This window comes from Gobio gobio (genome assembly GCF_949357685.1).
Source record: "Gobio gobio genome assembly, chromosome: 11".
In the NCBI taxonomy this organism is placed as follows: Eukaryota; Metazoa; Chordata; class Actinopteri; order Cypriniformes; family Gobionidae; genus Gobio; species Gobio gobio.
The window spans coordinates 22,988,203-23,016,013 of NC_137104.1; the positions used below are offsets into that span (position 1 = coordinate 22,988,203).

At 42.7% G+C, this 27,811-nt stretch overlaps 2 protein-coding genes across 2 annotated transcripts; both read left to right on the forward strand.

Annotated features, from left to right (window-relative positions):
- Positions 1-3,066: 3,066 nt before the first annotated feature.
- On the forward strand, positions 3,067-5,983 carry LOC307133834 (uncharacterized protein). The gene is made up of 7 exons (XM_079829135.1): positions 3,067-3,143; positions 3,281-3,598; positions 3,684-3,989; positions 4,401-4,493; positions 5,012-5,039; positions 5,135-5,172; positions 5,302-5,983. Exons 1-7 carry the CDS (start codon positions 3,089-3,091, stop codon positions 5,367-5,369), a joined length of 906 nt encoding a protein of 301 aa, XP_079685261.1. The 5' UTR covers positions 3,067-3,088; the 3' UTR covers positions 5,370-5,983.
- A 9,194-nt stretch (positions 5,984-15,177) lies between these two features.
- LOC307133835 (uncharacterized protein) lies at positions 15,178-17,879 on the forward strand. The gene is made up of 6 exons (XM_079829136.1): positions 15,178-15,489; positions 15,575-15,873; positions 16,326-16,418; positions 17,196-17,236; positions 17,400-17,462; positions 17,587-17,879. Exons 1-2 carry the CDS (start codon positions 15,450-15,452, stop codon positions 15,862-15,864), a joined length of 330 nt encoding a protein of 109 aa, XP_079685262.1. The 5' UTR covers positions 15,178-15,449; the 3' UTR covers positions 15,865-15,873; positions 16,326-16,418; positions 17,196-17,236; positions 17,400-17,462; positions 17,587-17,879.
- Positions 17,880-27,811: the final 9,932 nt, after the last annotated feature.

Sequence of the window (27,811 nt, forward strand, 5' to 3'; positions counted from 1 at the left end):
ACCAAACGGTCGCGAGAAGCACGGGGACTTCCGGGACCGCGTGATCTCCTCATGCACCCCGGGAGCGAAAGGCATTGGGGGCGGGGCCCAACAGCTGTCGGGTGCCGCCCCCAAAAACCAATCGCGCAACCACGAGCACCCACGACTGGGCGGAGTTCCACACCAGCGCGAGACTCGCGGCTGCCCGAGATAACATGGCTGTCAACTTTAGGTCAGATCAGGCAGTGCTGACACACCCGGAGGCGGAGCACAACCTAATCGTCATCCCCAAAGGACTCCAGCCCACCTTGGGATGCGGCGATCAACATCTCACTGCTATCCGGAGCGTGAACTGAACGAACGGGGCGTCAGAGACGGGCCGTAGATTCAATCCAACACTCGCGGAAGCGATGTATAAGAGGGGGGTGTGGCCCGAGGAATGAACGTCGGGGTTCTTAATACCACAGCACCGCCCTCAGGTCACCCTGGCCACCAGCCAAAGTACCATCTCACTCGGGGACGGTAGATTGGGGTGTGGCAGAGGGGACTCTCTCTCCTCACGGAGATCATTGAGTCTCGACCGTGACATCGCGATGGTCACGCCCCCGTAATGGAAACGTGACACATCCGCAAACACTGCCTGTGCGCGCTGAAGCCCAAACACGCTCGAGCAGTGAATGCGTCCTCAGACAGCAGCGGAAAATCGATCGCACCCGGAAGTGCACGGGCGAGCCGTCTTGAAAAAGACGTGCCACGCGCAAGCTCTTTTTGTGAGAGGAAAACCTTGCAGTCGATGCCGAAGCGCCCAGGGAAACACACACCAGCTGTCAGGCGGACCACTGCACAGATCAGCAGGCAGGAAGTATGCGATCACTGGAACGCGCCGTCACACCAACACCGACTGGAAAGCTGCTCGTCTCGAAGAAGCTGACAGAGTCTCAGAAGGCTGTAGGAGTGAAGAGGTAGGTACTCTTGGCTCCGAAAGCAGAAACATAATGCGATATTGCCTCGTACTTCCTTATATACTCACGCAGTGAGGCGGAGCTACGTATGCAAATTCCGCATGCCCCATGGCATTGGCACGCCATTGGGCGTTTTCTCAAAACTCGAAGTTGATAGGCTTCTAAGCGAAACCCCCATTCGTTAGTCACTAACGTTACGTCGTAGTGACTGAACGAAAGGGAACTCTTAATACTCAGGACACAGGCAATGATTCAATAATTATTAATTATTAGTATAATTTATATTTATAGAATGGAATGGAAATTTTACATGACATTGCACATATGACATATTTTGAAGTGCAGGGTGGGGAAATGTTGCAGACTCAGTTTGCAAGTGAAGGTGTGGGCGTTCAGCATCGGCCGTTCTTCTCTCACCATGCTATTCTTTTCATCTGAAACCCATGTGGTTAGATCAAAACAAGTAACAGCATCCAGAATAACAGCAGACAGTAGAGTCAACTGACAAAAAGAACACCTGCTCAGTGTGCATTGACCTTTCGGGATACAAATCTGTAGACAGAGAAAGCCACACCAATATGCAATATAGTGACTTTGTGGATGATATCTGAAATATATGAACCTGAGACATCCAATCTGAGCTCTCATATGCACAATTTCCAATTTCCTTTTTGGCCTCTTAGTTTATAAAGCTCATGTCTTGGCACCCAAAACATCAGTAACAAATAGTGACAGGCCTCTGAGGACTGACACATTGACTGGAGGTTTATTTCTAAGTTAATGAAGTAACAGAGAACTGCATTAAGCAGTCATTCTAGGACAGTGCTTCTTAAACCTGTCCTGAAGACCCCCCACCACTGCACATTTTGTATGTCTTCCTCATCTAACACACCTGATTCAACTCATCAGCTCATTAGACTTTAATTGGGTGTGTCTGATGAGCGAGACATCCAAAATATGCAATAATGGGGGGTCTCCGACATGAGAAGCTCTGTTCTAGGCCTATGTGATATGGTGGCCCCATTTCCTGAAACACCAAAGTAAATGCAAGTAGTAAGGTGCTATTTTATCTTGGCGACATGCTTCTCTATAACTAACAAGTTGACTAACTACCTTTGAAGACTGCAGATCACTGTGAAAATCAGGGTTCCCACTCTTTTTCAGTGATCATTTTCCAGGACTTTAGGACATTTTCAATTTTACTACGACAATCACAAAGACAATGATCATGCCAAATATTGCTCTCGAAGTCTTTAAAAGGCATAGAGTTTATTGCCATGACTTAACTATAAAAACTCATGTTTTTAATATGAGCTCTTTATCATATGTTATGACTTTGGAAGCTTGTTTCTGCCACAGAATAAAAAGAAAAGGTAATTGCGACTTTTTATCTCGCTATTTTGACTTTATCCTTGCATTTGCGAGTTTACATAATTGTGATATAAACTCGCAATTGCGAGTTATAAAGTCAAAATTGTGAGATGTAAAAAAATGTTTAATTGGACTTTATAATTATAATTAGACTTCATAATTGCAATTGTGAGTTTATATCACGCAATTCTAACTTTATAACTCGTAATTGCAAGTTTATATAAAATTATGTGATTAGGTATCTGCTTACCAGTAACATTCACTGCATACATTTGAGCAGTTAATAGCATTATCTAACTGCTGCAAGTGGCAACACAAGACTAAACATTCAAAACACTACTCTCACGTGTCAAAACTAAGCATTGCTGAGCATTGCACTTTCTGCAACTAGCTGTAATTGTTTGGGCCAGTGATAAAAAATAAAAATAAAATCCCAGTACAACAAGAAGATTTTCCAGGACATTTGACATTTTCTCTAATTCCATGTATTGTTCAGGACTGGAACATTTGTCATCAATTTTCCAGGTTTTCCAAGATGAGTGGGAACCCTGTGTAATGGGAACACAATGTAAACAGGTCTTTCCATCTACAATGTAGGTGTAGTGATTTATATAGGCAATAAAGATCCTCCCACTGAACACTTGTAAGGGATTCTTTCTTTCTTTTCTTTTGTTTCTCCTAGGAGGCCAAACTGGGTGGTGTTTGATTGTAAGATTGCCATATTTAGGCTAGTTAAAAGTGGTACATCATACTTTCAGAACTTTAGAACTGCAGACATGAGCACCTCGACGCATTGGATACTGTTATGTTTTTGCATGTTTGCTTCACACAGTAAGTTATTTGACATTTTTGCCTATATTTTCAGTTAAGAACATTCTGTCTCAAGTATCTGACCTCATTCATTTTATGTAATATTTGATTCTAGTCATAATATCAGACACAATTTTTTTTTATTCTGTCATTTGCAGCGAATTGCTCGTTCCTCCTGGGTCAGTCACCAGAACTCATACAAGTCTCAGTTGGTGACACTGTAGAATTAAGATGTACATTTGAGCAGAAAGTCCGTTACTGCTATAATACTGCATCATGGCAAAAATTGAACCTACGGACTGGTAAACTCACACCGGCAAGGTCAAACGCTCAGTCTAATGTACTTCAACATGATGATAAAACTTGTGTTCTTACTTTTACAAATGCAACACCGAACGATTCAGGTTTGTACTATTGCATTAGCCATTTAAGCTCAATGGCTATTGTCGGCAGTGGAAGCAGGGTCATTGTAACAGGTAAATCTGGGGTTAAATCTCATCAACACTTCTATGGGTCGTGGTCACTATAACAGATAACATTTTGACTTGATATCTGTTGTAGATCGCTCTGTTGTGGAACCAAAACTATCCATCTTATACTCACCACAAGAACCAGGCTCATCATCGGTCCCACTGCAGTGTCTTGTGACTGGAGCTGTCCTGTCTCAGGTGCGGGTGTTCTGGATCATTGGAGAGAAAGCACATGTTGGATGGACCGAATCCGCCTGGACAGATGCCACTGATTCAGCCACAGAATTCACACGAGCTCATCTCTCTATTCCTGCAGAGGAGTGGACAGTAGCTGATGAGATCCAATGCTTTGCTGAATATAATGGCATGAATGTGTCCAAAACTCTGAAGCTATATGGTGAGTATAGCCCAAACTATAAAAGTTTCAGAGAAGCATATCAGGAAAAATAACAGGTATTGTCCTCTCAGGGTTTCTTAGTGTAAAATATCAACCCATGAACACTAAAAGTTAATTAATTTTTAATTTAATTAAGAACTTTGCACTGGAACTCTGAAAAACTTAAGAAATCAAGTAGAAATTAAAAACTATTTTGACAAGTTAAATGAACGGAAACAAAAATGTTAATATAAAATAATGAAAACATTTTTAAAGTAGAAACACTTGGAACACAATGTTAAAGCATTACACTTTTAGTTATTAATTAACCGAAACCTATATAGTTATAATTACTATTCTCATCTCTATATTTCAGAAACTATACCTATATAGTATTTAGTTCTAATTACCATTGTCATTGCTATATTTCAGAAACCAAACCAATTTGGCTTCTGTACGCCGGCTGCATGGCAGCGCTCCTTACCATACTTGTAACCATCATCATGTCTGTGGGATTATACCGTGGTAAGAATTTAATGCTTCTGATTTTATAGATCTATTGTTGTAAATACTAAGAAATATATAATATATTTCCTAAACAGTGATTAAGGTTTGAAATTCCAAAGTTCACAACTGCTTCTAAAATGAGTTTTGTATTGCTGGCTGTGCTTTAGTCAGTTTTGTTTGATTGGATTTATCTGACAAACAATCTAACATATTGTATTGATTACAAGACGTGACAGTAAAGAAGAGAAAATGTTAATACATACATGAAAATGTTCTGAAATTTCACATCAGTAGACTTTTACTTAAACAAAATCAAAGTTTATTCTGGAGGAAATATGTATAAATGTGCACAATTCATAAACAAAAGTGGAACCAAAATTATTTGGATATACATTTTAAAACTATCATCAGTCAATAATTGATTAATTAAAACACAAAGGTACATGCTTTGGTGAAATTGTCCAGCTGATAATATGAGACATTGTGGCATATTTTTATAATAATTTCAAGCATACTTTTAATTTTCTCATTCTCAGAAATGTCGCTGAATAAAAAATCAAGAGGGTCAGTATTTCACCTTATACCTAAAATACTTCAAGAGTACTATACAAATGTAATTGAAGCAACTGAACCTAACTGTAAAATATTTTTCAATTTAGACTCACAAGAAAAGATGCCCACCGCAAAATATCATATGGTAATATTACCTTTCTTACCTAAAACTATATATGTATGCTGTATTCTATGCATATAAATGCATATAATATATGCAATAATAGCTGTCAGGAAAAACACAAAATGAATGTGTCTATTTACCCTTTAACAGGTAAACAGAGCACATTGAGAGAAGATAATTTACCTATGGTACGAGGCACAGAAAATTGTGAAGACTGAAATGAATCACTACAATTTTTACTGTGTCTTCCGAAAAAGACTGTTTTTGCCATTTCAAAATAACTATTTAATATGTGCTATTTAGAACGTTTACCAGAAATGTTTATGCTTTTGGTTTTGTTTGTTGCCAAAAAGATGTTTTTTTGTTTGTTTTTTACTTGCAGACATAAATGTAGTGAGACAAATTATTAAATAATAAGCTAGCTCTAAATATGTATTATACAATATGAACAAGGCTTGTGATAATATTAAACAGAAAAGATCTAAGTATGTGGTTACTGAAATTCGATCCAAATAGTTTTTTTGCCTGTAAGTTTGATATAAAACTCCTTTGACATTGTGGGGTGTGTGCTCTTATATGTTATATTGGTGAAAGTTTTATCGGAGCTTGGCAGATGTTGTCACTACGAATGTTGTGAAATGGAAAAATGTTGTGTGCAGATTCTTTAAAAATGCTATTTTGTATTACATGGCTCTCTACATCATTTGATTTCGACAATTGTGGCATTGCGTAGTTAAACATTTATGTTTAATGACCAATAAACATATTTGATGGTTGACCGTGGCAGCTTGCAAATGTATTGTATTACTCAGTCTCTCCCTATTCATACTACAAAAATGATAATAATAATAATAATTGGACAAACTCCATTTAATTGAGGGAAGGGTTTTCATCCAATAAATATGTGTAGCCCCAACTCATAAAAAAACTAGTTCATGCAATTAAATGAAATTGAGTTGGTCCAACTCATTGTGATCAAATACAGTTTAAATGAAATTGATACATTTTTAAAATAACCTTTTAAGCTTGTCAAACTTAAATTAAACATTTATTTTGAAAATCAATTATAAGCAGTTCCATTCATCATTTTACACAATGTATATAATGAAAAAATAAGAAAAGACTGGTGTCACTCCTGACATTAGATCTGCCCACAGGTTAAACACAGGCGCCACTCTTCAGCATAATGGTAACCACAAAATAAAACAAAAACATTACAGAAATTCTTCTAAATGTCCAACATAACTGAACAACACACTAACATTAACTAACATCATATTTCACTTTACTGAAAAACATATTAAGTAACACTCTAATCCCTAAATTTACTCACCTAATGCAGTCCCCTGTAAAACATGCTGGGAACGTCTCGGTTACGGATGTAACCCTCGATCCCTGAGGAGGGAACGGAGACGTAACGTTAGTGACTAACGAATGGGGGTTTCGCTTAGAAGCCTATCATCTTCGAGCTTTAAGAAAACGCTCAATGGCATGCCAATGCCATGGGGCATGCGAAATTTGCATACGTAACTCCGCCTCACCGCATGAGTATAAAAGGAAGTACGTGGCAATATCGCATTATGTTACCCAGGGGCGCCGCTAGCAATTTTGGGCCCTATGAAAGAATATGATGTTGGGCCCCCTACCGCACCAACCTAGCTATCCAAAATCTTTGTCTGCAATTTAATAATACTGACCAATTAAGCTCTGCTCGCTCAACCCAGAATGCCCCAATTGGCTGATGAAACAAGGATTAAATCTAAGATACAATTTATACAAAACAAAACTTAATGAAGTGGTCACAATCATGTCTGACCCACCCCAATTCTCCTGGCACTGTGCATCTTATGATGTGTCCTTTCTCACTCATGCTGTTCACTTTTCATAATCAACATAGATTGACAGATTGACAACATAGAAATAAAAAACAACATTATAATATTTAAAAATAAATATAAAAGTAAATACCTTTTCTTAATGGCTACAACAATTATAGTAGCCTACAGAACAGAGAAATTTGATGTCGGAGTGGGATTTGAGCAAATGCCGTTTTAGCCGTGAGCGGTTCATGAGTGGAGCGATTTGTTGGATTTTGCCGGAAATGCAGAAATAAGCCATCATTTTGCTATATTTGTAACTCTTTGGTAGATTATACATTTATAATTTCTATTAATTCACTACTAGTACTGTACCCAAAAGTGTGTGGGCCCTTAGAATCGTCCTAACTTTCCCCCCCTTAGCGGCGCCCCTGATGTTACCTGCTTTAGGAGCCAAGACTGAACTCCTGCGTTCCAGGTAGCACAGCTGATGTGGCAATGGGACGTTACATCTCCGTTCCCTCCTCAGGGAACTAGGGCTACTTCCGTAACCGAGACGTTCCCTTTCGTTCAGTCACTACGACGTAACGTTAGTGACTAACGAATGGGGGTCCCAATATAATCCCGCCACTCAGCTGTCTTCCAGTGCCCTGCGTAAGTGCGAGCGCCCTGTCGTAAGACTAGTACGGACGAAGGACTCCCACTTATCACAGGAATACCAAGGTACACTGGGAAGCATATTCCAGTGAGGAAATGTCAAGATGCCTACCCGTGGGGAGGACTTAGAGAGTACACAGCCGAAGGTGGATTTTTAACCCTAGGGGTGGCAGGGACTTGCCAAGGGAAAGACACCTGCTCACTGCGGAGGCTTACGGTGGAAATACACTTGTGGGGGTCGCCGGAGGGGAACCATGCACACGGGGCACCTGGCCGGACACGAGGCTCTGGGCTCGCTAGAGGGCAGACACACAGGTATCGGTGTAAGCAGTGCTGGAGGGACTCAGGGCTCTCGGGGAACTCACCTGAGGAAGAAATCGCACGTATCCAGTCCGAGGAGTGTAATGGCGAGCAAGCGAAGACATCTGAGCCTGGCCCATTACCGGTCCCTCGGGGGGGCGAGTACATAGTCGGACACTGGCTCCACTCAGAGATTATAGAATCTGGCGAATGTGTTAGGTGTCGCTCAGCCTGCAGCTCTGCAGATGTCTGTTAGCAAGGCGCCATGCGCTAAAGCCCAAGAGGAGGCGACACTCCGAGTGGAGTGAGCCCAAACCCCAAGGGGACATGGTTTGACTGCTGCTGGTAAGCCAAAACAATGGTGTCCACTATCCAGTGAGACAGCCTTTGCTTTGAGAGAGCACTTCCCTTCCGCTCTCCACCATAACAGACAAAGAGCTGGTCTGAGGTCCTGAAACACTGCGTCATGTCTACGTAAGCGCGGAGAGCGCGTACTGGACAGAGCAGTGCCAAGGCTGGGTCTGCCCCGTCCACGGGCAGCGCTTGCAGGTTCACCACCTGGTCTTTGAACGGAGTGGTGGGAACCTTGGGCACATATCCAGGCCGGGGTCTCAGGATCACATGAAATTTAGCCGGCCCGAATTCCAGGCACGCTTCGTCAACCGAAAAGGCCTGCAGGTCCCTGACCCTCTTAACGGAGGCCAATGCGGTCAGCAGAGCCGTCTTCATTGACAGGAACTTAATGTCAACCGACCGCAAAGGCTCAAAGGGAGGCCTCTGCAGAGCACTTAAAACTACTGAGAGGTCCCAAGAGGGTACGAGAGGAGAGCGAGGAGGATTCAGTCTCCTCGCCCCCCTCAGGAACCTGATGATCAGGTCGTGCTGACTTACCGTTTTGTTCTCCAAAAGATCGTGGTGGGCAGATATTGCGGCCACATAAACTTTGAGGTATGAGGGAGACAGCCTTCGCTCCAACCCCTCTTGGAGAAACGAAAGCACGGACCCGATCGGGCATTTCCAGGGGTCTTCTTGGCGAGAAGAGCACCAGGTGACGAAGAGGTTCCACTTCAACGCATAGGCATGCCGAGTGGACTCTGCCCTAGCGGAAGTGATGGTGCCGACCACCGTAGGTGCCAGGCCACTCAAACCTGCCGCGTCCCATCCAGGAGCCACACGTGGAGGTTTCACAGATCAGGACGTGGGTGCCATAGGATGCCCCGTCTCTGAGTAAGGAGGTCTGGTCTCAGAGGAATGGGCCAGGGAGGGGCTGTCGCAAGGAGAATGAGTTCTGGGAACCAGGTCCTGCCGTGCCAGTACGGGGCGACCAGAAGGCCTGCTCCTTGTCCTCCCTGATCTTGCACAAGAGCTGTGCATGTAGGCTCACTGGGGGGAACGCATATTTGCGTAGGCCCCGCGGCCAGCTGTGCGCCAGTGCATCCGTGCCGAGCGTGCCCTCGGTCAGGGAATAGAACAGGCATCAGTGGGAAGAGTCGTGGGAGGCAAACAGATCTACCTGCGCGTCCCCGAACTGTTCCCAAATCAGCTGGAATGTCTGGGGATGGAGTCTCCATTCTCCCGGGAGAGGCTGAAACTGCGAGAGCTCGTTGGCTGCGTGGTTCAGGACTCCCGGAATATGGACAGCACGAAGGGACAGGCGCTTCTGACTCCATAAAACGAGATGGCGGGCGAGGTACGGCAACATCCGTCGATACGACAACATGCCTGGAAACTCGTTCTAAGGGCACACCGGCCCGTAGAAAACTGAGGTTCGACCACGGGGTGAGCTTCTGTAAGCAGGCCCGAGTCACTTGGACCCGTAGCGTGCCAGACTGGCATGCCCATCTCGGGACTCGATCGCGAAGCCAATGCTGAAGCGGTCTCATATGAAGCAATCCGAGCAGCATCACCGCGGCTGCAGATGCCATATGCCTCAGGAGCCTCTGAAATAGTTTCAGTGGAACCGCACTATTGCTCTCGATTTGACGGAGGCAAGTCAGCAGAGACTGCGCGCGTTCGCTCGAAAGCTGCGCGCACATGGCGACCAAGTCGATGTCCATACCGAGAAAAGAGATCCTCTGCACTGGGCAGAGTTTGCTCTTCTCCCAGTTGACAGGCTACGTATTGGAGCACCCGATCTCTGTGTCCGCAAACCTGCTCTCGAGAGTGGCCCAGCATAAGCCAGTCGTCGAGGTAGTTCAGGATGCGAACCCCGCGCTGCCGTAGGGGCGCAAGGGCTGCCTCGGCAATCTTCGTAAAGACGCGAGGGGACAGAGATAGCCCGAATGGGAGGACCGCATACTGATATGCCCGCCCCTCGAAAGCAAACCGTAGGAACGGTCTGTGTCGAGGAAGGATGGAGACATGGAAGTAGGCGTCCTTCAGGTCGATCGCTGCAAACCAATCGTAAGGACGAACGCATTCGAAAAGGCGTTTCGCTGTCAACATTTTGAACGGAAGTCTGTGAAGGGATCGGTTCAAAATGCGAAGGTCCAAGATTGGCCGTAACCCACCGTTTTTCTCGGGTACAATGAAGTAGGGGCTGTAGAACCCCGACTTCATTTCGGCTGGAGGGACAGGCTCGATCGCACCCTTCACCAGCAGGGTGGCAATCTCCGCACGCATGACGGGGGCGTTGGCCCCAATCACGGTCTGGCGGACTCTGAATGTGGACTCTGAAGGTGCCTGCGCAAACTGAATCGCGTAGCCGAGCCTGACGGTCCGCACGACCCAGCGGGACAGCCCCGGAAGCTGAAGCCAGGCTCCCAGGAACTGCACCAGCGGGGTCATACGGACCACAGACGTACCCAGGGTGGGTCAGCGAGGCAGCGTTACCGGCCCGGACATGGGAGGCTGTTGGGCGTCCCGGTGTGGGGGCACGGTTAACGGCTGCGTCCTGACAGAGGAGACCAGGGAAGGACATGCTTTCCACTGGGGTCTGCTCTGAGAGGAGGCTGGCGACAGAGAGGGATGCGAGTGGCGGGACCCGAGGGTGGCGCGCACCGTCATCACCGGTCTCTGGGTGCTCAGGGATGGGAATGTCAGTCCTTTCTTTAACCACATTAGGGTGCTGCTCACCCGGGGGCCAGCAGCTGAACAAAAGATTCTCCCCCAGCCCTCCACCGGGGGAAGGAGCGGCCCTGCCGCCGTCTCCTGGAAAGAACTGCCCATCCCTGAGCTGTCCGCGTCAGGAGTGTCGCTTAGCCTGGCGTTTTTTCGCAGGCTGCGGGGCTGGAGCGGACTGGGACGCCTTCCTGCGGTTACCTCTGCGCGGGCCGGGTGGAGGCTGCTGCTTGGTTGGTGCAGAGGTTGAGGGAACCGCAGGAGGGCGCCCTCGGCGGCAAGCAGGCTGAGGCAACTGCGCGGGCGGTGGGGTGGAGGCAGCAGCTGACCGCCGGGGCAGTATGTGTTTGATGGCCTCAGTCTGCTTCTGAGTGGCCGTGAACTGTTGGGGGCGAAGCTCTCGACCGCCCCGCCGAATAGCCCATCCTGTGATATGGGAGCGTCGAGGAACTGGGTTCGCTCGCCGTCGCGCATATCAGCCAGGGTGAGCCATAGGTGTCTCTCCTGGACCACGTTTGTGGACATCACCTGACCCAGGGAGCGTGCGGTCACCTTCGTCGCCCGGAGAGCGAGGTCGGGGGCGGCACGCAACTCATTGCTGAGTCCTGGATCAGCCCCGCCCTCGTGCAGGTCACACAGCAACTTGGCTTGGTAAGCCTGAAGAGTTGCCATGGCGTGCAAAGAAGAAACCTACAGGCTTTGGAGGGGTGCTTTGGGTCACCGCGCCAGGTCGAAGCACTCTGCGGACCCAGTTGCATCGCAACAGAGCGTTCGACTGGGGGGACCCCAGTGTACCCACTAGCCGCGGCTCCATTGAGGGCAGTGAAGGCGGAAGAGCTCGCCGAACGGTCACGGGAAGACAACAGGTTCTTCCAGGACCGCGCGATCTCTTCATGCACCTCGGGGAAGAAAGGAACTGGAGGGGTGGTCGGACGGGTGGTCGGACGGGTGTCCGAGCGCGCCGCCCCCAAAAACCAATCATCCAACCGTGAACACTCAGGTCCACTCCAAAACAAGCGCTGCGGCGGCCCGAGAGAGCATGGCTGTCAATTCTGGGTCCGACTCAGGCACCCGAAGGTGGCAGCACAGCCGAATCATCATCCTCAGATGACTCCAGCCCACCTTGTGATGCGGCGATAGACATCTCCTCATCCTCCGCCGCACCAAACGCCACAGTCGGGACGGCAGGAGCCGGCCCCGATGTAGACGCCTAGACACGGACCGGGTCAGGTGCATGAGAGGGGTGTGTGGGCCGAGGCATGAGCGTCGGAGCTTTATTCCACACCATCACCCTCAGGTCACCCTGGCCACCAGCCAAAGTGCAGCCTCCGGTGGAGACCGCAGATTGGGGTGTGGCAGAGGGGACTCTCGCTCCGGCATCCGCACGGAGTTCACGGAGTCTTGCCCGTAACACCGAGATGGCCATGTTCCCGCAGTGGGAACATGAGTCATCCACGAGCGCCGCCTGAGCGTGCTGAAAGCCCAAACACGTCAGACAGCGCTCGTGCCCGTCGAAAGGCTGAAGAGATCTACCGCACCCAGAAGTGCACGGGCGAGACATCCTGAAAAGGACGTGCCACGCGCAAGCTCTTTTTGTGAGAGGAAGCCTCGCAGTCGATGCCGAAGCGCCCAGGGAAACACACACCAGCTGTCAGACGGACCACTGTAGATCAGCAGGCAGGAAGTATGCGATCACTGGAACGCGCCGTTACACCAACACCGACTGGAAAGCTGCTCGTCTCGAAGAAGCTGACAGAGTCTCAGAAGGCTGTAGGAGTGAAGAGGTAGGTACTCTTGGATCCGAAAGCAGAAACATGAACATAATGCGATATTGCCACGTACTTCCTTTTATACTCACGCGGTGAGGCGGAGTTACGTATGCAAATTCCGCATGCCCCATGGCATTGGCACACTATTGGGCGTTTTCTTAAAGCTCGAAGATGATAGGCTTCTAAGCGAAACCCCCATTCGTTAGTCACTAACGTTATGTCGTAGTGACTGAACGAAAGGGAACTACAGATCCACTGCCCAGTTAGTTATGTCAACAAAAATTATACTGTATTTCTAACAGTAATGAATTAGGCAAACATCAGTTTTAAATATATTGGGTTGCTTTAACACAATTAAACTAAGTTAAATTAATTAATAATAAAAAAAGTTACTTTAGCTCATTTTAATAAATTAAACTGAACAAGAGGCAAAAAAATATTTTTGTGAGTGTAACAAGTTGAAACCTCATCATGTGTATCAAAACAAGTAGTAAAAATGGTGGGTGGACTTGTTTTAATATGAATATTTATGCAATGTTATAATAGACATAAGGGGGCAAATAAGGCAGCAAAATATTCCATCAAAAAGTAACACAACATAAAATAATTTTGAGAGACTGAGAAAGTTGCTATCTTTAGAAGCCCAGCCAATAGCCATGGTTGCTGTGCGGCTTTGCACGTACAATAGGCTAAATAGTAAAGACATAACTTTATGAAGTCTTGTTAGTGTCCTCACTATAATTTCTACTCCTTTATATATATATATATATATATATATATATATATATATATATATATATATATATATATATATATATATATATATATATATATATATAAATACATATATATTTTTTTACCAATAAAACATGTAACACTGTGCAGCAGATTAGACATAAACATATTACATATATGTTACATATATGGACTTTTACATATTATATATTTGTTGCAACAAAACCACAGTGCATGTAGCAAGACAATGTATGGCCTCTTGTTGTAGCCTTACTCTCAAGTGCTTGTGGTTAGACATAAGCTGCATAACAGGATGTTAGATGAGATGAGGGGCTCAAACATGCACACCTGCTTTTACTGTCCATTTTTGCAGCAACTCCACTGGCATTAAGCCTTGTTTTATTTTGGACCTTACACCTTTGTATTAATATACATATATATATATATATATATATCATTTGTCATCCCTACATGACTTAAGTAACCACATTAAAGGTGATATGAAATACTTGGTCCGGGGATAAATAAAATTAGACTGCAAATCTGTATTAAGGCACTCAAATATATTTGAGAATATAATGAAAAATGAATAATAACAGTTTGGAGTTGAATTAGAGCAAAATTGTGAATATTTCCCATACTTCAGATACCTTTGTTTTCCTCTTTTTTTATTATGCAGATTTACAGATCTTATAATATGAGATACCAAAAATGAAAATTCTGACATCATTTACTATCTCTCTCATGCCTTTGCAAACCTGTATATTTATCTTTCTTCTGTGGAACAAAAAAAGATTTTAAAAAAGAATATTTCAACTTTTTTGTCTATATGAGCGAAAGAAAGTCATGCAAGATTGGAGTGATTTAATTGTCATATTTGTGTTAACTATTTTAACATGCAGTTAAAACATATAGAATATTTACTAGGCTTGAAAATTCCACATATATAGCTATCTGAATTGCGGTGTGAAGAAACACTATTGTCAGTTTGTGAGCAAAAGTGTGGGCGTTAAGCATTGGCCGTTCTTACACCATGCTGCTCTTTTCATCTCACACCCTGTAGTTAGATACAAACAAGTGACAGCATCCAAAATAACTGCAGTCTGTCAAAAAGAGTAGAGTTACAAAAACATCTTCTCAGCTTGCATTGATTGCACAGAGAAACAAACTAATCCAATAATTGTAGATGATATGTTTAAATAGTGTACCTGCAGCACAGTATTAAAGCATTATTACCTAAATAGTAAGTTTAAAGCATTATTACCTAAATAGTAATTTACCTTAACTTCTAGAGCCTATGATAAGTTACATGAGTGTAATTTGCTACACAAAATATATACTTTTCAGTGTAAGCTTTGCAACAGTGATTCCTAGTGCTAGGAAGGTCCACCCACTGGTGAGTTTTTTTTTTGCCAGGAAAAAATACATTAAAATCTTGTGTACTGGTATCTTTTGGCATTAATATTGTGACCGTTAAATGTTACATTAAAAGGTGCGTCAGAGCCTTAAAACCGTTAACATGAGTACCTGGATGTGCTGTTGGATTGTATGTTTTAGCATTTCAGCTTTACCATGTAAGTATTTTATGCACGTTTAGAATGTCATCACATTTATCTTAAATCATTGATATTTCATTATGTTGAATATTCGTTGTAAATTTGCTTTTATTCTCTTGTTTGCAGCGAATTGCTCGGTCCTCCTGGCTCAGTCACCAGGACTCATACAGGTCTCAGTTGGTGACACTGTTGAATTAAGATGTACATTTGAGCAGAAAGTCCGTTACTGCTATAATACTGCATCATGGCAAAAGCTGAACCTACGGACTGGTAAACTCACACCGGCAAGGTCAAACGCTCAGTCTAATGTACTTCTACATGATGATAAAACTTGTGTTCTTACTTTTACAAATGCAACACCGAACGATTCAGGTTTGTACTATTGCATTAGTCATTTAAGCTCAATGGCTATTGTCGGCAGTGGAAGCAGGGTCATTGTAACAGGTAAATCTGGGGTTAAATCTCATCAACACTTCTATGGGTCGTGGTCACTATAACAGATAACATTTTGACTTGATATCTGTTGTAGATCGCTCTGTTGTGGAACTATCCATCTTATACTCACCACAAGAATCTGGCTCATCATCGGTCCCACTGCAGTGTCTTGTGTCTGGAGTTGTCCCGTCCCAGGTGCGGGTGTTCTGGATCATTGGAGAGAAAGCACATGTTGGATGGACCGAATCCGGCTGGACAGACGCCACTGATTCAGCCACAGAATTCACGCGTGCTCATCTCTCTATCCCTGCAGAGGAGTGGACAGTAGCCGATGAGATCCAATGCTTTGCTGAATATAATGGCATGAATGTGTCCAAACTGTGAGGCGATACGGTGCGTATAAATGATGAAAGTCTCAGAGAAACATATCAGGACAAATGTTACAAAATATTTTCCCATTTTATGTTTTGCTTTTTTAAGAAATTGGAGAGTAGATTAGTTGTCACACTAAAAGGTTACCATAGCAAGTAAAAAGTTTTGATTCAAAAGGCCATTTACACAAATGTTTTTTCCATTTTCTTTTTGACGGTTTTGTGTTTGTTACATACACCTATCAAAACCCTGATTAAGTGATTAAAAATGATTAGTATAGGCCTAATAATAATAATAAGTTTAATAATTCTGTTCTGCAAATTATAATTTAATCTCTGTTATGTGAACAAAATAATACATCTTTGTACATTTAAGCAAGATACATCCGAAGGATTGAACCCCGATCTTCACTATAAAACAATGCACATGATAAATATTAATAATGAATATTATTGTGATGGTTAATCTTTCAGGATTTAATCAAAGAACTCTCTGGTCTCTGTACTGTGGCTTTGGAGCAGCATTCCTGACTATGGCTGTGGCCTTCTCTATTTGTTTATGTGAAGGTAAAGATTTAAATCAATCTGGAAACTAGTTTCATGACCACTAATTAATTGTATTTATTTGTATTATTATTTTTTTTAACAAATGAATAATTTACAAATATTATAACTAACATACTTGAAACACAGAACATCTGAGGAAATTATTATCAGTATTCATATTATGTTATTATTACTATTTAAAAAATGTAAACGTGAAAAGAAATGTGGGTTACTTAAAAATGTTTAAGGTTTCATTTGTTAACATTAGTTAATGTATTAAACAACATAACTAACAATAAGCAATACATTTTATTTAAATATTTATTCATCTTTGTTAATGTTATAATGTTACATAACGTTGTTCATTGTTTGTTCATGTTAGTTCAATGTTGAAATTAACATTAAGTTGAATAAATGTTGTAAAAGAAGTTAAATAATGGAACTAAAATGTAGATGTCTAAATTTAATCTGTGATTTAATTTTCCACATTCCAATTCTCAGAGGTGCACAACAATATGTATGTAATGTCAGTATGTAAACTTCAAACTTCTAAGGACACTATAAATTAATTCAGATTAGAAGCAATGATAATATTAAACTTTTTTTCAGACATAAAGGAAAATATTTTCCAAACTATATGGTTATATGACTATTCTACTGTAAACTGTACAGTATGCTATTATGTGCGTATATACATGTAGTTATTTAGTGCACAAAATCGGCCTGCAGCTTCATCATAACACAAAATTACATTGAATGTATCTTTTTATTAAATATATTGTATTTACCATTTAACAGGTAAACAGAGTGCAGTGACTTCAGAAATGTCATCTGTAATGGTAAGCACGGTATAATCTAATAATTACTGATATGTAAATATATAGATATTATTATTGTTTGTTAATTATTCTATTTGAATGGTTGTTGGTGAATTTGTCAAGTGCAGTCAAGCATATTGGTGTGGATATATTAAACTTTTTCTCTTTTTTTGTTGTTGTCTAGTTTTACCCTGTGGATCCCATTAATTTGGGAAATAATTTAAGTTCAAAAACAAAAACAATGAAGGTAAAAATAAATTATTTTTTATTATTTTAAACTGTAATCATATGAATTACGTAAAACAGTAGACAATCCTTGTGAAGACCACTGTTAGTTTTTTTTTTTTCAGATAATCTTTCCTCTTTTTCAGGGCATCAACGGAGATCAGTGTTATTGAAAGGAATGTTGGAGTATGCAAAACAATTATTGAAATGAAAATTAATCATATTGACATTTACATAATTCTAATGCGGTTTATGATGAAGAGGGTACTGGTTTATAATGCTTACGCTTTATTCTCAGAGTTTGCTTTCTTTTGTGCTCTGTGGGTGAACAAGCATCTTCCAAAAATATTTTGTTGTTGAGTAGAAATTATATGAATAATCTGTATTATTGTTTGATTATGTCTCCTTTTGGTCCCAAATAAAGATATTTTTACTTTTTAAAAGCTGGAATTCCATTTTTATGTATTAGGAACATAAATTGCCTCCTACCTTCGAATTCTTTGATAGGAAGCTAAGAATATCAACAATAAAAATACTTAAAAACTTACATCTAAGGGAATTTTGTATACTCAGGATATTTATTGCTTATACTTTGTTTTGTTTTGTTTAAAAATGCAACTAATTAAAAAATACAGTTACATTAAAAGGCGAGATCTTTAAGATGTCAAACAATACAAAAAGTAAATATAGAATTATTTTCCATTAAAAATAGCTATAAAAGTTGTGTCCTCACTTTGCGTCAACTCTTTTTTTATAAAAAAAAAAAGCTTTAACTCTGGAGAGCACTTACTATTTCCTGCTCATTGTGGATCTCACAGTATAACAAAAAGTCCCAAAAGTTATGCATTTTTTTATATATTTTAAACAAACAATATTGATGTCTCTGTGGTCACAGCCTTAATATATCAACTCCGTCATCGCAGTGTAATAGTTTCTGTAAATAGTTGTAAGAATAAATCTTGCCATTTTGATATGATTATTAAGGCAGCTACAACTGAGGAAAAAAAATAAATTGCTCCGCTGTACACGTGGTTAACGTGGAAAAATATTCTATTTTGTCAACTCAGTCAGGTTTTAGGTCTGATGGTGCTCTCAAAAAGTCTGTATAATGGGATTTAATATGTTTTTTTGCATATGGGGAATTCTAATGATGTTTCATGATTCTATTTACATATACTGTATATTTGGGCTCAGCTCGGCCTTTGTCAGCACCGTCCAGCACTCCATCAGTTACACCGTCAGGTGAAGGTTTTTGTTAATTTTGAAAGAAATGTCTAATTCTTTTTTCAATTTATTGTGTAAAAATGTTAAAACATCAATGGAATTACATGATATTATGTCTTAATTACCTATAACATTGGTGATATATGTTTAATATTAAAATGAGGGAGGAGAATTAAGGAATTTAGAAATTGGGTTGTTCATAATAGTGTAAACAGAAAATTTATTTTATGTCTTAGCTCCTTAACTGAACACTAATATTACTGAAAACTTTACATTGTTTTTGGATAGTTTAAATTAAATTAGCATGCTTTTAGTGTGTCTAACGGAGGTGACACAAATTAAGTTATAGAGTGAATAAATATACATTTTTAGTAAAATAAATATTTAGAAATCAGCCTGTTCTCTCGTACATGGTTTATTATCTGAGACCTTAGTCTACAAAAAAAAATTTTTTTTTTTTAATAATGTAGTGTTAGTTTAAATTGTTTTAACATCTAAAACATGTTTTGTCCCTTATCTCAAGAATCAGTGATAGTATTTTGCAGTTATCCATCTCTGCATAATTCAAACATATGATATATTTTAAGTTTGATGGAATTACACTTCACTGAACAACATTACTTATAATCTCTAAAATGAAGATCCACGAATCAGAGACTTCATAGACTTTCTAATATTCTCATGACAACTTGCTCTTACTCCTCAATCCAAAATTAATTTCATTACCTGTCTGTATTCAATATGACTATTCAGCAGCAAACCGTGACGCTTGAAACTTTGCCCTCTCACCTCTTTCCCTCGTCAGGAAAAGTAAACTATCAGCATACAGGCATAGCTTACGGTGTTATCTTCTAGTGCTGCAGAAATTACATTGGACAGTCTTTCATCTGGAGTCCGAGTCAAGTCTGGAGTCTTCAAGCTGGAGTCTGAGTCAAGTCTGAAGTCTTTATCACTGGAGTCCGAGTCAAGTCTGGAGTCTTTTGTCATGAGTCCGAGTTGAGTATCAAGTAATTTCATATCTTAAAAAAAAAAAATAATAATCTCATACTCAAAAATCCTCCCTATTTTTTTAGTTTAGACAAAATATATGCCATTTTTATCACCTGTTTTGTTTGTAAGATGTAAGGAAGACATTATAATCCATTATAATGTACAATACAAAACAATTGTCCTGGCAACAAGACAACTAGTCATTTTCAATATAGTCACTGAGTGGACACAAGATGGCGCCAGTCATGTTTGTTATACAGTGCTTATTACAGTCATTATCAGAAAATATCAAACTTCTGAATGTTTCCAGCTGTTTTAGGTCAATAGAAAACTGTACGCATGCTGATTGCGACATGCTAAAATATGCGCTTGAAGTAATAAATGGATTAACATCTTTCTTTCTCTCTCTCGTAGACACACATTAAGAGAGAGAAACGCTGCATATACTACGAAAAGATTGATAAAAGTAAAACCTATAGAGCTAGATTTTGACTTTTACCCAGAGTTAAAATTTTACTCTCCCCTGAGACGGTTGAAGAGCTGTGCCATACCATTTGCATCTCCACGTCACCAAACAGATGGCCGCTGCGATCGGTCAATCCATGGCGGCCATGGTGGCGACAGAGAGGCATCTCTGGATAAACCTCCCTGACATCGGGGAGAAGATGTTTCTCCTCAATGCGGCAGTTTCGCCTTCCGAGCTTTTCGACACGTCCTTTGATACTGAGGCCGGGATGTTTCCGGAGGTGCACTCTGCGGCTTTTAAAACTTTCATTCATACCACGCCGGTCCAGGTCTGCGCCTCAAGCCGTGAAGGAGGCTGGCTCATCCCAGTCTGAGGACCGGAGACAAGACTAGAAGGTGAGCGCCACCTCTCGTGCGTCGAGATGCGTGAGTCCAGATAGAGTTGTCAAAAGTCCCGACTTTGGTACCAAGTTGATACTGAAATTTAAAAAAATTGTGACGATACCAGCATTATCCTCTAGCATTTTGAGCATTGTTGAACATTTTCTTAAACACCTCTGATTGAACATTGTGTTAACGCGCTCAACATATATGTCTGTGATTGGCTGCAATGATCAACGCTCTTCACAGTCTAATCGATACCCGATCCGGCAAAAAATGGTGGATTGGAGCCGATACCGATACTGAATATCGGATCGGGACATCCCTAGTTAATAGGCTCTCGGTTTGCCTCCCTGGCTACTGTCGTAAATAACTGGGGCGTTGTTAGACCTCCACTCGCCATATAGAGTCATCCTTTGAGGCCTCTGCTCCCTTGAGCTCCTCTTAAACAGCGATACGAGTCGTAGGCTCTCGTGAGCCTCCTCTGAGGCTGTCCTAAGTGTAAACATTGTTAGGCCCCCTCTAATTTAGATCGTTGAGGCTTCCATTCTTAGAGCTTTGAAACCAGTAGTACGGAGTAGCAGGCCCTGTTGGTCCTACACGGTGCTACTGGAATGGGAGCGTTGTCAAGTGTGCTCCCCTGAGCTCTGCACGCTTACTGATGTTAAGTTCCAGGCCTTCTTGACAAGTGTTGAACCGAACACTGAGGCCTCCATCATGTGAGCTCAGTCAGGGACCAAGTGGCTAGGCTCACTGTGAGCCTCCTTGATTATTGCTTTTTATCGGAGTGTTGCTATGCCTCCCCTCTCACTAGAGAGCTGTTTGCTAGGCCTCCGCTTCCTGGGGCTTCGCCAGTCAAGTGTGTCAGGTTGCTGGCCCTACTATGTGGGCTCCTTGAAAGGCGTAGGGCAGAGTTCTGAGGCCTGTTGTCCTGTGAGCTCAGCCAGCAGCCAAGTAGGCTCTCTGTGAGCCTCCTTGGTAAGCTGTCCTGGATGTTGGACATAGTTAGGCCTCCTCTTACATGGAGAGTCTTCATGTAAAAATACCCACTTAACATTATATTTGAAAGGCATTTTAACCTTCAATATTCCTTAATTGGAATTTTATTAGATGATATTTTTGTTTACACATGGTTAAATATGTTTACTTGTAGTGGTAACCATGAATAGAACATGATCAATCTTAACATTACATTTAAATAAGTGTAATTGCAAAAACTATGTAGGCTAAAATTTCAATTTGTTTATTGTGAAATAACTCAAAAAATATGTTTTTTTTTGTCTTCTGATGAGTATTGTTTTAGGCTGCGTTTCCAAAAGAATCAATGGTTTCTTATGATAGTTTTGGGAAACGCAGCTCTGTTTGAATACAGTGTCAGCAGTGAGCGAACACTCTCTCTGTGATTGATTGGTTCTGTCTTGCAGCATTTGCGTGTGTAGTGTAGGCTACTGTGTTCAGATCATGGTTCAGATGAGCAGTAAAATAGTCCTATATTGCACAATTATTCGCTTGCATGGGTTTTTTTGTACACTCTAAAAAAAAGGCTCGTAATCATAGGGGAACCTTTTTTAGTGCTATATAGCACCAATTTTGGTGCTTCAGTGGTTCTTCAGCGGTTCTTCAGAGGTGCTATATAGCACCTTAGTCAAAGAACCGGTGAAGAACCTCTGAAGAACCGCTGAAGAACCTCTGAAGAACCCCTGAAGAACCACTGAAGCACCAAAATTGGTGCTATATAGCACTAAAAAAGGTTCCCCTATGATTACGAGCCAATAACCATTTTTGGTGCAATATAGAACCTTTTTTTTTTAGAGTGTATTGCACGCATTAAATATTTTAAATAAAAAGTTTAAATAAATTACTGGTAAAAAAACAACTTAGTATCGATATTTTTCTTTGAATATCGATACTTTTCGATGCTCACATCAGTATCGATATATCGATATTTTTTATTTAATAAGCTATTTCATTTACGTGGCCGATTTTTTTATGATTCAAATTTGGCTGGGCGTGACAAACTCAGAACACATGTTTAACCCTCTGGTGCTCTTCGTTTAGGGGTTGCATTGGTTGTCTTCCCGGTCATAAGTGACCGGACACCTACAAATTTTACTTCCTCCACCCCAGTAAAACCAATGCAATTTATTTTTCTTCAATAATATTTTTTCGTTTTAATTTTGTATTTTTAGATAATTTTATGATATTTTTTAAAATATTTGCAATATTATGGTCTATTTTTGCCATTGAAAATTATAATAAAAAAAAATGTGTAATTTTTTTTACATTTTATTTTAATTATTGCAGTATTTTAGGTTAAAATAGAGACTAGGCCTTCAAAAGAATTTTTTTGAAGGCAGATTAGCACTCTCTTTTGGAATTATTTAAGAAATCATGCAACCATGGGTGTAATCCCTAGAGGTCTCTATGGAGAGGCTTGAGAATTCCCTAGTTCTGTTTTGAACATATTTAATGATTTTTTTTTTGTTGATGGATTTGAATATATATATTTAAAAAATCTCAAAGACTATTTATTATAAAGTTTTATATATATTTTTTTGTTAGAAATATAGATTTTTTTCTGTGAATTTGTGTTTTTGCAGATTTCCCATTCATTTCGGTGTCATTTTTGACCGAAGAGAGTTTTTTTACGACCACTTAGCATGCTCGAATCATGCCCTAATTCTTTTTGTGTGTTAACATGCTAATGATAGAAAAGTCACCAAGTTTCATATTTTTCAGATGAAGCTGCGATTTAAAACAATTCTAAATGTGGTTTTCATAGGTGTGTGTGTGTGTATAAGTGTGCGTGTGTGTGTGTGAGTGGATGTGTCAATATCACACTCTTGATGTTTTAGAGTGTCACCCCTTTACTGCTTTGAACTTTTTTTCAGCATTGTGGACGATTTGTAGATTGTATACACACAAATTCTGTGAATTTTTGTGTTTTTGCAGATTTCCCATTAATTTCCTATGGGGGTCATTTTTGACCAAAGAGCACAAGTGGGAGAATTTTTTTTCAACCACTTAGCATGCTCGAATCATGCCCTCAATTTTTTGTCTGTGTTAACATACCTAATGCTAGAAAAGTCACCAAGTTTCATATTTTTCAGATGAAGCTGTGATTTAAAAAAATTTAAAATGTGGTTCATAGGCTAGGTTTTTCACAGGTGTGTGTGTAAGTGTGCTTATGTGTGTGAGTGGATGTGTCAATATCACACTCTTGATGTTTTAGAGTGTCACCCTTTACTGCTGTGTACTTTTTTTCAGCATCGTGGCCGATTTGTAGATTGTACACACAAATATTCAGAGAATTTGTGTGTTTTTGACGATTTCCCATTCATTTCCTATGGTCGGTCATTTATGACCGAAGACAATGAAACGCTACTTTTTTTTTTACGACCAATTAGCATGCTCGAATCATGACCCCAATTTTTTTTGTGTTTACATACCTAATGCAAGAAAAGTCACCAAGTTTCATATCGATGAAGCTGTGATTTTTAACATTTCAAAACAGAAAATTTTCCGGTCAGGAATGACCGAAGAGCACCAGAGGGTTAATTTTGACTTTACAGGGACTTTTAAACATTATGCATTTTTTACAGTCAGTCATGTTATTTCATTGCTTTGTAAACAATTGAATGCGGTGCATTAATGTGCTCATTGCGCCCTCTTGCGGCCTCAGGAGACAAGCAGTTGCTTTAACACTTAAACATTTAATCTTCATATAAGATACAACAATAGCCTAGAAATCTAGACGCACCCTAGCGGCAGAAAAATTATTTTGCCACAAGTGTAGTCTAGCAACTCTAGACCCCAGAGCTGGAAAAACCAAACTCTTGTCAAGCCAATCAAAGCGTGTGTAGAGTCGGTGGGCGGGCTTAACATAATGACGGAGCAGAGTTGTGGATGTTCTTGGTGCTACAGGTAAGCAAAGAACTGACGATCAGCGTCATTCAAATCAGTTTTGGCCGCTACTCTGGAAGACTTGGAGTTAAGCTTTTCTTTGAGGAAAGAACAAAGATCGGCACTGAAGTCATTCGTAAGAAAGGAAGATGTATTCTGAGTTTAATCTATCAACTAACGTTAGCTCCGCTTCGGTTGGTTGTGGCGCTATCCAATTGCGTGCAGAGGGAATTTGACAGACAACCGTTTATCCCGCCCCTCAGATTGAGCCCTGTCAATGGTGAGTTTCCAGACCAAACATCTTGATGTGGGTCTGGCTTGTCACGCTAATACAACAAAGAAGATTTGTTTAAATTTTATTTTATTAAAACAATTGCTGATTACTTAAAAAAAAAAAAAACGTTTTGTTTGCTTTAAGTAAATTATAAAATACAATGGTTAAATAAAATAAAAAAATCTACTGGTCTTTGTTTAAAAAAGGTTATAAAACGTATTCAATATTTATTGATACCGAATGATATGAAACGTTATATCATGATACATTTTAGCTGTATCGACTAGTGCTACCTGCTCAGGATATGCTACCTACAGTTAAAAGTCATTCTTTCAAGTTAAAATATGGGTAGCATGCTTCATTATTGATGCACACAAAAATCTGTTAAATGTAGTACGATAGTGTGAAATGTGTACAAATTTAGCACATTTTGAGACCATACTGTTCACACGGTGTTGAGGCTTTACCAAGTTTCAAACCAACCCAAAACCCTACCCTTAAAACTATGCAAAAATACTGTATAGGTAGCACATCCTGATAGGTATTTTGTCAGAACAGTTGTACCTGACATAACTAGTCAAATCTTATGACAGGCATATACTTTCCCCTGAATCCCATGAAAAGAGAATTAATATCCGGCCTTCATCTTATTTTTTAATGTCATTACATTGTTTAGAGAATAAGAAACAAAAAACACACAAAAAATGTGGGGGGAAAAATCATATTTCCCTTTCAGTCGGTCACTACGACGTACGTCGGTAATACCGACGAATTGGGATCACTTCAGAGAGCCCCTATCAGCTTCGAGAACTTAAGAACAGGCCAATGAACAATTGGCGTGCGAGATTTGCATATCGCGCTCCGCCCCGCGCCGCGGGTATAAACAGGAAGCGAGAGCATCGCACTGACGTCATTCACTTCGAAGCCGAACCGGCGTTTGAAGAGTACGGACTGCTTTCCTGATTATTCAGGAAAGAGAGACGGAAAGAACAGAGAAGAGGATCGTGTGCTGGTGTGACGGCGCTTTCCAGCGGGACCGCGAACTCAAGCTGCAAGAAGGAACAAACTGCTGTTATCACAGCAATCTGTTGGTATCGGTGGGCGTTCCATTCTTTGAGTGCAAACACAGGCTGCACTATCCCCTGTGTGTTGCCGCGGTTTCCCTGGGTGCTTCAGCACTCTTTTAAAAGAGCGTTTCCTCACAAAAAGAGCAACACGGGTGTGACACTGCGTCTTTTTCAAGATGTCATTCCACCCGTGCGTTTCTGGATGCGGTCGTTCCCTCTCGCCCGCTGACGGCCACACTCACTGCATCACGTGCCTGGGCTTACAGCACGCTGAGGCAGCGTTTGTGAATAGCTCGTGTTCTCACTGCGGGAACATGACTATTGCGGTGCTTAGGTCAAGACTCACCTACCTCCGGGAAGGCGGAGTCCCCCTCCCCATACCTCGATCTAGAGCTATCCCTAACCAGGATAGACCTACTTCGACGGATGACCGGGGTGATCTGAGGATTGCGTTCAGGACAAACCCGCCTAGTGTCCCTACGCAGGTCCCTGAACCCTCGCAAGCACCGCTGCCGGTGGCGCCACCGGAAGAGATCGCTGGTCCCGCCCACGGGCGCCCAGTCATCTCTTTCGGAGCGCCCGCGGACGAGCAGATGTCTATCGCAGCATCAGAGGGGGAGTTCCAGTCCTCGGAGGATGAGGATTCAGCTTTACTGCCTCCCTCTGGGAGAGTGGCAACGGCTGAGTCGGACCCTGAGTTGACGGCTATGCTTTCCCGGGCTGCCGAAAAGGTCGGGCTTGTGTGGAACCCTCCACCACGTCCCGAGCCTTCTAGGTTGGATGATTGGTTTCTGGGGGGGGGTCGCGCTGGTACTCAGCGTCCCGCCCCAGTGCCATTCTTCCCGGAGGTGCATGAGGAGCTTTCCAGGTCGTGGACGACACCCTTCAGTGCCAGAAACAGACCTTGAGGCTCCTCCCTCCTCACTACCCTTGACGGTGGACAGGCCAAGGGTTTTGAGAGGATCCCGCCGGTCGAACGCGCCGTCGTGATGCAGCTGCGTCCGGCGACCGCCTCCGAGTGGCGTGGTGATCCTCGTCTCCCGTCCAAAGCCTGTAGGTTTTCGTCCAGTCTTACTGCGAAGGCCTACAGGTCCTGCGGACAGGCCGCGTCTGCCTTGCATGCCATGGCGTTGCTTCAGGTGCACCAGGCCCAGGCACTCATGGACATGCACGAGGGTAGGTCTGACCCAGAGCTCCTCCGGGAGCTCCGGGCGGCGACGGACCTCGCCCTCCGGGCGACGAAAGTTACCGCCCGTTCCGTGGGTCAGGCGATGTCCACCTTAGTGGTCCAGGAACGGCATCTCTGGCACAACCTGGCCGACATGAGGGATACTGACAAGAACCGGTTCCTGGACTCCCCCATATCGTCGGCCGGGTTGTTCGGCGACGCGGTCGAGAATTTCGCCCAGCAATTCTCGGCCGCCCAGAAGCAGAAGGAGGCCATCAAACATATCCTGCACCGGCGGCCCGCTGCTGCCTCCACCCAGCCGCCGGCTGCAGCACCTCCGCCTGCCCGTCGCCGAGGACGTCCTCCTGCGGCCGCCCCCGCTCCCGCCTCAGCCCAGCAGCAGCCTTCCACCGGTCGTGGGCGTGGAGCCGGTCGCGGGAAGAACGTCCAGCCCGCTGCCAAGCCAGGTGGCAAGCGCCGTCGGAAGAGACCCTGAGACGGGCCGCCCAGAGATGGAGGAAACTGCTCTTCGGGAGATGGCTGCAGCACCACTCCTTCCCCCGGTGGAGGGCCGGGGGAACCCCATTTATTTTTCTGTTCCGCCACTGGCCCCAGTGCCAGTGGCACCCAAATTTTCAGTAAAAGAGCAGTTTCTAACATCTCTGGGTGCCAAGAGAGCGCGTCTGGCGGTATGCGACGCTACCATGCCTCGTACCCCTCAGACACCTCTCTCCTCGCCAACAGGGGGCGTCGGTTGTGCGGACGCACACAAAGTGCCTCCCCACGCTCGCCCGTCCCCTCAGCGGATGCAGGTCGTGTGTCAGACCCAGACCCCTGCACGGACCACTCCCATGTCGTCCTGGGGCCCCTGCGTTCCGCTGCGCTGCCCCGCTCCGGGT

Coding starts and splice junctions, on each gene's coding strand:
- LOC307133834 (XM_079829135.1), top strand. CDS start 3,089: ATGAGCACCTCGACGCATTGGATACTGTTATGTTTTTGCATGTTTGCT. Junction 3,144..3,280: donor TTGCATGTTTGCTTCACACA/GTAAGTTATTTG, acceptor TGTCATTTGCAG/CGAATTGCTCGTTCCTCCTG. Junction 4,494..5,011: donor GTCTGTGGGATTATACCGTG/GTAAGAATTTAA, acceptor TCTCATTCTCAG/AAATGTCGCTGAATAAAAAA.
- LOC307133835 (XM_079829136.1), top strand. CDS start 15,450: ATGGCTATTGTCGGCAGTGGAAGCAGGGTCATTGTAACAG. Junction 15,490..15,574: donor AAGCAGGGTCATTGTAACAG/GTAAATCTGGGG, acceptor TATCTGTTGTAG/ATCGCTCTGTTGTGGAACTA.